Source organism: Stegastes partitus, unplaced genomic scaffold (assembly GCF_000690725.1).
Source record: "Stegastes partitus isolate 25-593 unplaced genomic scaffold, Stegastes_partitus-1.0.2 Scaffold801, whole genome shotgun sequence".
NCBI lineage: Eukaryota > Metazoa > Chordata > Actinopteri > Pomacentridae > Stegastes > Stegastes partitus.
In genome coordinates this window covers 263410-273972 of record NW_007578532.1, presented here as the reverse complement: position 1 = coordinate 273972, position 10563 = coordinate 263410, and the positions used below count along the sequence as shown (strand labels likewise).

Genomic DNA, 10563 nt, shown 5'->3' with positions numbered 1-10563 from the left:
TTTTTTTCGTCATGACATCATCAGTTGACATCTTTAGTGCAGTCAAAAGAAAAACAAAAACTCTAGTCGCAGGCAGTCTTTAAGGGGGAATATACAAATAAAAATCCTCAGACAGCTTTGTTGAGAGAGAGCATAGAATAAAAGAAGACTTGGAGGAGCAGAGGGGGGAGGGAAACTTCATTCAGACTCCTGTTTGAGATGGGCTGACATTAAAGGAGACATCAGGAGTATTGCTCGTGACTTTGGTCTGGGCTTTCTGTCAGGGAGGACTGCATCCCACCGTTTTCTGTGATTTTTTCTTTTTTTTTTTTTTTAAACCAGATTTCAAAAAAATTAACCAAATACAAGTGAAAAAACGTACATATTTGACATCACACGTGCCAGCTGGTGGATGCCACTTTTAGCTGAGGCACTTTACAGTGCATATTTTTTTTTTTCACACACGGGTGGCTACAATGGGGATGAAGCATGTTAGCCCCGGCAGTGTTAGTGCCATGCTTTACGGTGCCCAGTGAGTCACACAGAACCACAAACAAAAAAAGAAAAAAAAACTTACTGAGGAACATTGTCACAATCCCAGCAACAAAGGAAGTATCAGAACAGCTTTTAGGATGATTTGATTGTACAGGGAAGAAATTTTTGTCATGTATGTTGTTCCTTATATACACAGAACTACTATATTGCAGCAATAATGATCGCAGGTCACAATATACATGTGGTCACCGACAGCTACGGATGCACTAAAGAAGCCTGACAGTTGAATTTCCCCCCCATACGGAATTGAATACATCATTTTTGTACAAAGCAAAAGTACATTGTTGCGTGGATATACCAAAACCAGACAGTAAAGGGTTGATGCCAATATGCATGACATATTTAAAAAACAACATAAAATAAAATTAAAAATCTTTGTAAGGAAAATACTGGGGCAGAAACACACACACATGGACATCATCATCTTTGGTGAAGGTTTGACAGAGAATGCTTGAAGACACCTGAGCACACACATAAATTGCACGCACACACACGTTGTTCCTACAGCTGGAAATAGGAATTCACTGCAGTTACTTGGAAACGTGTCCTCGCTTACAAATTTGAAAACGTGAGGACACTGATGCACTCAGGGTGTTACAGGAGTCAATTCACAAAGGTCCTCTTGGAAATATGCAACTAACGTGGTGTCGTTGTAGTAGATGTATAAGAGAGGAGGATGGACATGACATCACACTGTGATACATTTGGTTGTAATCTACTGGCAGAGTTTATCAGATATTAGCATATGAGTCGGTTCATGCAGGGATTGCATGTCACTTCACTGTTCGTCTAGGTGTTTCCACAGAGTTTTCTGGAGCGACTGCAACGTGTTTGCATCTCAAACAATCACCACAGACTGGCATAATGTGGCCTCTAGTGAATATAACTTCATATACAGCACTGTATGCGCCACAACAGTACACCAACCATGCCATCTATTAACAGTTGACGTGACAGCTATCATGGATACCTGCCACAAAGTGACATAGTTACAAGATCTGAGAGGTCGGTTTATATTATCACTATTTTCACTGCAGTATTGTCCCCAAATCCTTAAATGCCTAATCTTCAATAAAAACAAAAACAGAACAAAAGAAAAAAATAAAATAAAAATCCCCCTTCCCTCCCTCCCCCCCAAAGAAAAACCAAACAAACAATCAATCACAAGAAATCTAGAAAATAGAGACAAAGATTCAAAGCTGCCTGTGGAGGAAGATGCTGGCATTCATTCAAAATCATTCACTGATGGACGCACGGGGCTCCCCATCGCATGTTTTCTGCTCTGCAGGCCTCTCAGTTCAGTTTCCATGCAAAGCCATGGCTTAGATCAAGGAAAAAAATACAACGTGCAGCACCTCCCAAAGCTTGTCCCAAGACCCAGGCGAGAGGAGGAGTCAACATGACCCCTCCCCACTGTTCAAGTATGAAATGAGAGTGAGATCAAAATAAGTTACAGAACATATGCACGAATGAATGAACAAGACACAAAAACAAAAATCAACTAAAGTGTGCTAATCTGCTGTCACACCTGCCTCGTATGTCCTTTTCCAGTCAGTGAATCAAACAGGGCGACAATATTTTGTAACATTTTCATCTTTAATACAGGGGCTAAGAACATGTAGTCTCATCTAAGGAACGGACCAGATAACACACATTAAATGTTAGAGCTATTTTATGTTGGCTTTCTTCTCAGCACTTGATTTACATCCTGAAGATCGATGCATCATTAAATTAAAGGTCATCATTAATTTTAGCAAGTATATATATATCTTTTAGGTCCATACACATTGGTTTTAGTTAACAAATATCCGGTTGCTAGGCTACATTTCACCCTAAACTGGCTACACTCACTGGTCAATAAGACAAAACTGTATATTCTGAACTTCCACATCTACAGCATAAGAACATGAACTCTCTGGGAAACAGAACTAAGTGGTGAAAAAAACACAGATTCCAGTTTTTTAAACAGAAAAAAAAAGAAAAAAAGATGGAAAACACCATCCAATAAAATCAGAATAAAAAGATCAAAAAAAATCAGCATGATGAGAAAAGACATGAGGTCCACTGAGGAATGAGAATGATGAGCTATGGATGGTTTGTGAAACTACGCACGCTTATTTTCACAAGTACAAAGTGCACATGGGAGCCGACACATGGGACGGAAGTTAAGTGTCTGGTTGTTAATAAGGGGATCTCTTGCTTTCAGGCCTGGGTCAGGGAGGGAAGAGTGGGTGGTTTAGGAACCCCTTGGTCCTCTGACTCCCTCAGGAGCTCAGGGTAAACTGGTCTTGCTCGATGGGCTTTTTGACCCAGGCCCCCAGGCCGGCCTTGTGGAAGGCCTTGATGAGCGCCTGCTTGGCGGAGTGGTACTCTGTGGCTGCCTGCTTGGCTTCATGGTAGGAGCTGGGCTTCAGCATTTTGATCCGCAAGATGGACGACAGCTGAGGAGGAAGAGGAGATGAAAACAGAACATGAGCAACAGGATCTGAGAAAAGTGCCAATATTTCAAAATACTGAAGACAAAAATGTACACGGACTGCAGCTCAGTGTTTTGTCTCTCACAGCGTGTGCACATATGTCTTCAAATGTATTCATACCCTCCCATTAAAGAAGGAAAAAAAAACAGCTGTCACTGAAATAAGGTGAAATTGACAAAAGTAATAATAAATAAAAATTCATTGAACATCATGAGACTGCTTTTAAATTGTGGTTCAACAGAAATATATATATAAAACAAACCCACAAGCAAACAAGCATGATGGGACCCGGAAACTAATATTTAGTTGAGCAACCCTTTGAGCCAATCACTGCAATTAGGTGTTTTCTGTAACTCTCAATCAGACTTCTGCTCCTGTTGACAGATATTTGGATTTCACTGCTCATCAGCAAAGTGCTCTAATGTGTCCGGGATAGTTTTTTTTTTTTTTAATTATTCTTTTCAACCACAATTCAAAAGCAATGTCTTATTTCACTAAATCATAATTTAGCAAATTTTTATTTATCATTATTTTTTCAGTTTCTAGTTATTTGAGTGACTATTGTGAATTTTGCCTTTTCTTTAATGGAGGGGTATGAATACATGTGAGGACGACTGTATAGTTACTACAGCGTAAAAGTTCTGCTGCTACTCGGAATCACATTTAAGACTAAATGTGTAGAAATGAGCGTCGCACCAACAGCGGACATGCTGATTGGTTAAAGTGGAACATTAAGACAAACGCGTCCTTATTAACAACCAGCTGACATACGAGGCTGATCCAAACTTGCTGATCTGTCTTCTCGGAGCTACATACAAACAATTTCAGAGACTTGTTTTTTCCTTCACTGTGATCAGACACCACAGTACTTTCAGTGTAGGCGTTCACCCAAATGTCATCCAGAGATCTGTGGCTGCTCTCCCTGGTGCTGGTATTAAAGCTGGGGTGGAGGCGTGGCGGAGACGAGGGCGGAACAGAACAGGCAATACCCAGCATCTGCTGACTTGGCTGTTTTGCATTTCTTACTCTGCATGTGGGAGTCCACTGCCTGGATGCCTGCTGTGCTGAGTCTGAAATGCATTGCCTGGTACTGGTTTCAGTGTTGTATAGCCAATACAACCCCATTCTGTTGTTTGCTTGTAGCTCCAAACACAATACAATGTGTTCTGATCTGCATCACGTTAATGCAAGCAGCTCTCAGTAAATTATTTAAAGATGCTTCCCATTACTGAAAGAAACATTTACAACATCTTAATTATTATGTTGAAGCATTTTTAAGATGTTTGATACACATCTGTCTATCTACTCTGCTCATCCAGAGTCGGGTTGCAGTGGCAGCAGGATGTGCAGCTAATTCCAGGAGTCCCTTTACCCAGCAGCATTTTCCTGCTCCCTCTAGCTGATGCTTCTAGATAAGATATGTAATCCCTCCGGGGAGTTCTGCATCTACCCCGTGGTCTCCCCCCAGTTAAACGAGCCTGTAAAACCTCCAGATGAAGACGCAGAGGAGACGTCAGATGACCAAACCACCTCAGTTGACCCTACTCCAAACTTCCTCCTGATGTCACCTGTAATCTCATATTGTGAGACAGAGATCGATTTTAAACACTTTATAAGCAGTTAAGGATTTAGTTTTAAAACAATTAAATCAGGGCCTTTTTGGACTTTTTAAGGAAACGTGGAAACCCAGGTGGCTCGGTGGCTAGCATCGTTGCCTCGCAGCAAGAAGGTCGCCGGTTCACGTCTCGGTGAGGAAACCCCAGATCTTTCTGTGGTGACCTGTCCAGGGTGTCCCCTGCCTTCACCCTACATCAGCTGGGATAGACTCCAGCGACCCTAGTGAGGATTAAGTGGTGTATAGATAATGGATGGAAACCCTGTTACAATACCTTTCTTTTTGAATGTTTGGAGTGTTTGGAGCGGCTGTGGCTCAGGTGGTAGAGCGAGTCGGTCGGTGATCGGAAGGCGGTTCGATTCCGCCCTGTAACCTGTTTCATGGTCGTTGTGTCCTTAGGCAAGACACTTCACCCACCTTGCCTGCTGTGAATGCGTATGAATGGATTGTTTGAGGTGGTGGTTGGAGGGGCCGTAGGCGCAGAATGGCAGCCACGCCTCTGTCAGTCTGCCCCAGGGCAGCTGTGGTTACAATCATAGCTACCACCACCAGAATGAATGTGTGTGAATGAATAATTGACAGTGAAAAGCGTCTTTGAGTGTCCAGAAAAGCACTGTATAAATCTGATCAACTATTATTATTATTATCATTAAAGGTCCTCAGACATAACTAATATCACAAAACATGAATTCAATCAGCTGAGATGATTCTAATTTTAGAGTCTGATTCATCATCAGTTTTTCCTCACATTGTCAATTTCAGATTTATTTTTTATTTTTTCAGTACATTTCTGGGGCTTGTTGCCTTTATTATAATGGACAGTGGAGACAGACAGGAAACATGGGGAGAAGAGTGGGGCAAGGACATGCAGCAAATGCCCGTGGGTCGGACTCCATTTCAGATTTTTATTCACATCTGACCACGAACCCAATCCAGAAGATCCACTGATACTTAGATTATACAAGAGAAAATTTACTGCCACTCCTACTGTTACGGTTCTAATTAAAAAACCATCATTATCTTAAAAAACAAGAACCCCCCCCCCCCAAAAAAAACAATTACATTGGTCACAAGACATATATATATATATCTCATATGTCTAACATGGCACCGTGTGGCTGAAATAAACAAACACAATATTCATAAATATACTTAAATTTGTGTGCAAGCTGTAATATTTTTCATTTACTTCAACTAAAGGCTTTAATACACAGCATCATGCGGTCTGTCTGCTGGCAAGACAGTGTGTGTGTGTGTGTGTGTGTGTGTGTGTGTGTGTGTGTGTGTGAGCTCCGGCCGTTCTACCTTGGAGTGTAGGCGCACCCAGCGGCTGTACAGTGCGTGTTTGCAGAGACGTGAAGCGCGGCCCATGTCGTCTTTGCCTGTAGTTGCATTGATCACCTCCAGGGCTTGGTCACCCACTGTCCAGTTAACGCTGAAGTTTGGAGCCTTGCCTGGCTGCCTGGCTTCAGCGTTACTGATACCTGACATCAGAAACAAGCAGGGTTAAAGGCTGAGCAGCTAAAACACACTGACATGTTCAAGGTTCAAGGTCTTTTCGTTGGTCCCAAACACGGCATAATGCGCAGTAAAATGTGTTGTGCACCTGTTCCACACCAAAACAGTAATCGTAAGATAAACAAGAATAAGGAATAAAACACACAAGAAATATATATATATATATATGTATGTATGGAGAGAGAGAGAGGGAGATAGAAATAGCAAAAAATAAGTCAAATTGGCAAACAGTGCAAAAAGAGAATAAAATAAATAAAGAAAATAACAATGACATTATGTACATCATGTATACATACAAGGTGAAAAGTGCAAAGTGAGCGGCTGGACTGTGATTGAGTCTAACAAGCACTGTCAACTTGTAGAAATCTTTTTCTCAACATAATTTAAATGCTTTTAAGTGTTAGAAGAAAAAAAAAGAAGCAGATATTTTCAGGCTTTCAAGTGGAAAATACACCAGTGATGAGATAATTATGGGAACTATAGTAACTGGTGCCCACAGCAACCAAACCTCCTCCTGCCCGGCTGCATGGATGCATTTAACAATGGATGAGGTTTCTGAACCCGGCAGCCCCATTCCTTCAAATGACAGCTGCTCCCACAGCTGCAATATTTTTCAAACAGCACATTTTTTAAAAAGTTTTTTTTCATTTTATTTTGCTTTACTCAGTGGAGGCAAACACTGGCATCCACCTGAGGGGACTCTGAGGACAGCGCTCGCTCTCTTCAAGCACACTACAGGGCTTTGGCCTCCACTGTATCTCAAGCATAAATGGGAGATATATGGATGTCATAAATCCCCGTGTCTTGCTCTTAGTGTGTGTATGTGTGTGTGGGTGTGTATTAAGCTCCTTGGTTCCGTTTGGCAGCACTTGTGGCAGAAGATGATTTAAAGGGGATGAAATCCTCAGTGCTCTAACGCCACAGCCCTTCACCGCAGAAAACTCTCTAAAGCGGAAAAGGTTAATAACCCCCTACTATTAGCTCCTTTACCCGCCATTTAGAGAGCAACCAGAGAGAAGGCTCAGGGGGAGCTGCACGTACGTCCAGGCTCTGTGACACGGCATGTCATCCACCAGGATCTAAACAACATGACCAGCGTCGCTCAGGTCTCGACCTGTTGTCATGGCAGCAAAATGACCAGTACAACCAGCTGGATATTTTCTTGACCTTGAAATCTGCATTTACTGTTTATGTGGTATTTTGCTGCTCAGTTGGCCAGAGAGACACCAACAGGTGGGAAGTTCATTAGAACAAGGCCACACGAAGCAGATTGTTTTGGTGGAAATGTGCAATAGCCTCTGCACTGACAATTAATGATGATGATTTTATTACCAAAGGCAAACAAAATAATTGGAGCAAATGTGCAGCAATAGTACAATGACACATAAAATGTAATTAAAACATTTTTAATTAAAGTCGACTGATGTGTTTAAATCAGTGTTAAAAAAATTATGCTTAATGTGGTTCAAGCAGGAAGGAAACGGGCTGCATTTCTTTCTAGATCATAAATTAAAAAAGATTTTTACCGGTGTCTGCTGTCCACTCGTATTTGAAAAGTGCCACCCCAGAGCGCTGTGCCCTTATTTGCGGACAGTCCACTGTGGTTACATTCATTAAATCCCCAGAAAATGACACCCGGCTGCTACAGAATAATCACGCGCGCCTCTAAAGCCGTGTTACAACTCGACATCCTGCTGTTTATGCAGGAGACAATGGATTACTGGAGCTCATTAATTGGGATGCAACATAACCTTGAAACCTCGAGGAAAAAAAAATTAAATTGCTTCACGTGTTACTCTTCCTCAGGTACGAATGCTGCAGATATGGCGGCAGATTTGTGGTGTTCACACCGTGCTGCTCTGCACAATTAAATGATATACGGATGACAATGTAAGCATTTTTTTAAAGGTGTCGTCATGTGTCCTGTGATCTATATTCTCAATATTTTTACACATTGTTCTGCTACACAATCATAAACCAAAACATCACTTTTGAGACATGTACACAGTGTGCGCTCACGACTTGCTGCTTTGCACTGAATCGCTGTGCTTACAGTCGACCTCACATTTATTCATACCCCTCCATTAAAGAAAAGGCAAAATTCACAATAAGTCACTCAAATAAGTAGAAACTGAAAAAAGTAATAATAAATAAAAATTTGCTAAATTATACTTGAGTGAAATAAGACATTGCTTTTGAATTGTGGTTGAAAAGAATAATTTAAAAAAACAAAAAAACTGTTCTGGACAAATTAGAGCACTTTGCTGATGAGCAGTGAAATCAGAATAGCTGTCAACAGGAGCAGAAGTCTGATTGAGAGTTACAGAAAACACTTAATTACAGTGATTGGCTCAAAGGGTTGTTCAACTAAATATTAGTTTACGGGTCCCATCATGCTTGTTTGCTTGTTTTTGTTTTTGTTTTTGTAATATTTCTGTTGAACCCCAATTCAAAAGCAATGTCATGATTTTCATTGAATTTTTATTTATTATTACTTTTGTCAATTTCAACTTATTTCAGTAACAGTTGTTGTTTCCCTTCTTTGATGGGAGGGTATGAATAAATCTGAGGACGACTGTATGTTAATAAAATAGCAGTGAGTGTTGAAATAGCTGCTTCTGTCAATAATTATTAGTATTTTGCTTATTCTTGGTCACTTGTTGAACCACTTTCTCAAATACTGATTGGCAAATCACAGCTTGGTAACTCTGCAACCATTACCCGTGATAAACTTTGACATTCTACATTTTCCTCCCTATTTTTTCCCGTCCTTCCCTTCAGTAGCTGATATAAAGTAGGTGTTCCTTAACTACACTAGCTTGTGAAAAAAGAAAAGCCCTTTTTTATCTACCAGCACATCTCCTGTATATTATTTTTTACACGGACCTGAAGCAGGTGTTGGATTCTATCAGAGTTTATGCTGACGTTAGCGGCTCTGTCCCGTTCTTAGATCTGGGGAAGTACAGTCTTTCAACAGCTTCACGTATCGATGACCAAGCTAGCAATATATTTCCCAAATGGATCAGTTAGTCATCTTCCAAGAAGTCTTTTTTTTTTTACTTAGAGTGAAAACACATTTTTTGAAAACAGTAACAAGCAGGAACTAAACTGGCTTTTGCTGTGGCCATCAAGAACATGTTCAAGACTCCTTAAAAGGATTCTCTTGGCAAAATGAGTCAGCCTATAAACATTAAAAGGTCCGTTAGTAGCAAAGTCAACAGCTGCCAGCTGTAAATGAGAAACTGGCCTCTGTTTCTTACTGCTTTCACTTCTGTCGGAAAAGCAAGGACCCATTGTGTCAAAAAAACCACCAAGAATTTCAAGTGGTGAATCTGCAGTTGTCATCACAGTAAACTGAATGTAAGAGGACTGGTAGAAGGAACAAATTAGCCCAGTTGGACCATATATCATTGGACATAAATGCAAGAAGTGGGACAGAAATAGCAAAGCAGGTGGCAGAAACTGTGTTAAAAATAAAAACATGAAGAAAAAAAAATCCCACAAACATTGCTTGCAGTGAAATGATATATGATATTGTTTTACAAAGTCTTCTGAACAGCCAAAGGACAAAGACAATGCTCTGAATCTAAAAATGGAAAGTCTTCTCAAACAAACAAAGACAAAAAAAAAAACACCGACCAACTACACGAGTCCAGGTCTATACGGCCTTTTTAAAAGGTCAAGCCGATGCTGAAAATTTACACAAAATGATAAAGCTATTCAAATTCTGCCAGCAACTAGGTAAATGTCAGCTCAGATCAAACAGAGGAGAAAAGCAATAACTGTCTTCCCGTTCCTGCGGGACTGACCACTGAGGTGAATGTGAAATGTGTTTACTGCTCAGGATTAAAATCTCCCTCCTTGATATTTAGACAGCTGGAGCTAATTGGCAAAGATTAACAAGGGGACGTCACACTCGTACTTTCAAAGCAATAAAAAAGAAAGTGAATGTGGAATGTGACCGCGCCAGGGATTTTTCAGAAGACATATTTTTTTGATGTTGTCTTTGTTATTTTTTTCCATCTACTCCACATCAAACGGGACTCTTACCACTGAGTAGAGGCCTGTTGAGGGTGAACTGCTGCGGCAGGTCCTCGATGTCTGCGATGCGCTGGTACATGGCCCTGGAGAGGTGGTCGGCGTGGTAGAGGCTGCCGAGGATGATGCTGGAGAAGTAGATGGGCTCGGTGAAGTAGCTCATCAAAGAGCCCTGGATGCCCACCACGTTCCACCTGCAGAGGAAAACCATCCACGCGTTAGAACATCTGGAACTGGAGCTTTCTTTGGTGAAAAACGTACAGCTTCAACAACACCATCCGTCACAAAGTCATTTCCTGAAATCATGTTCGGCTTTCACTTAAAAGCAAAGACAGTTTCAAGACAAAAACTAGCTAAACATTTACATCCGACTAAAGCAAA

At 41.0% G+C, this 10563-nt stretch overlaps 1 protein-coding gene across 3 annotated transcripts in view; it reads right to left on the bottom strand.

The window, feature by feature from the left end:
- Positions 1-2111: 2111 nt before the first annotated feature.
- The window catches only part of adarb1b (adenosine deaminase RNA specific B1b), a 142255-nt gene continuing 133803 nt past the window's right edge, over positions 2112-10563 (bottom strand). For all 3 annotated transcript variants that reach the window (XM_008292315.1, XM_008292314.1, XM_008292316.1), the window contains 3 exons: positions 10195-10376; positions 5932-6110; positions 2112-2975 (listed from right to left, as the gene is read on the bottom strand). In XM_008292315.1, the coding sequence (XP_008290537.1) occupies positions 2799-2975; positions 5932-6110; positions 10195-10376 (538 nt within the window). In that variant the 3' untranslated portion in view covers positions 2112-2798. The remainder of the gene's footprint in view (positions 2976-5931; positions 6111-10194; positions 10377-10563) is intronic.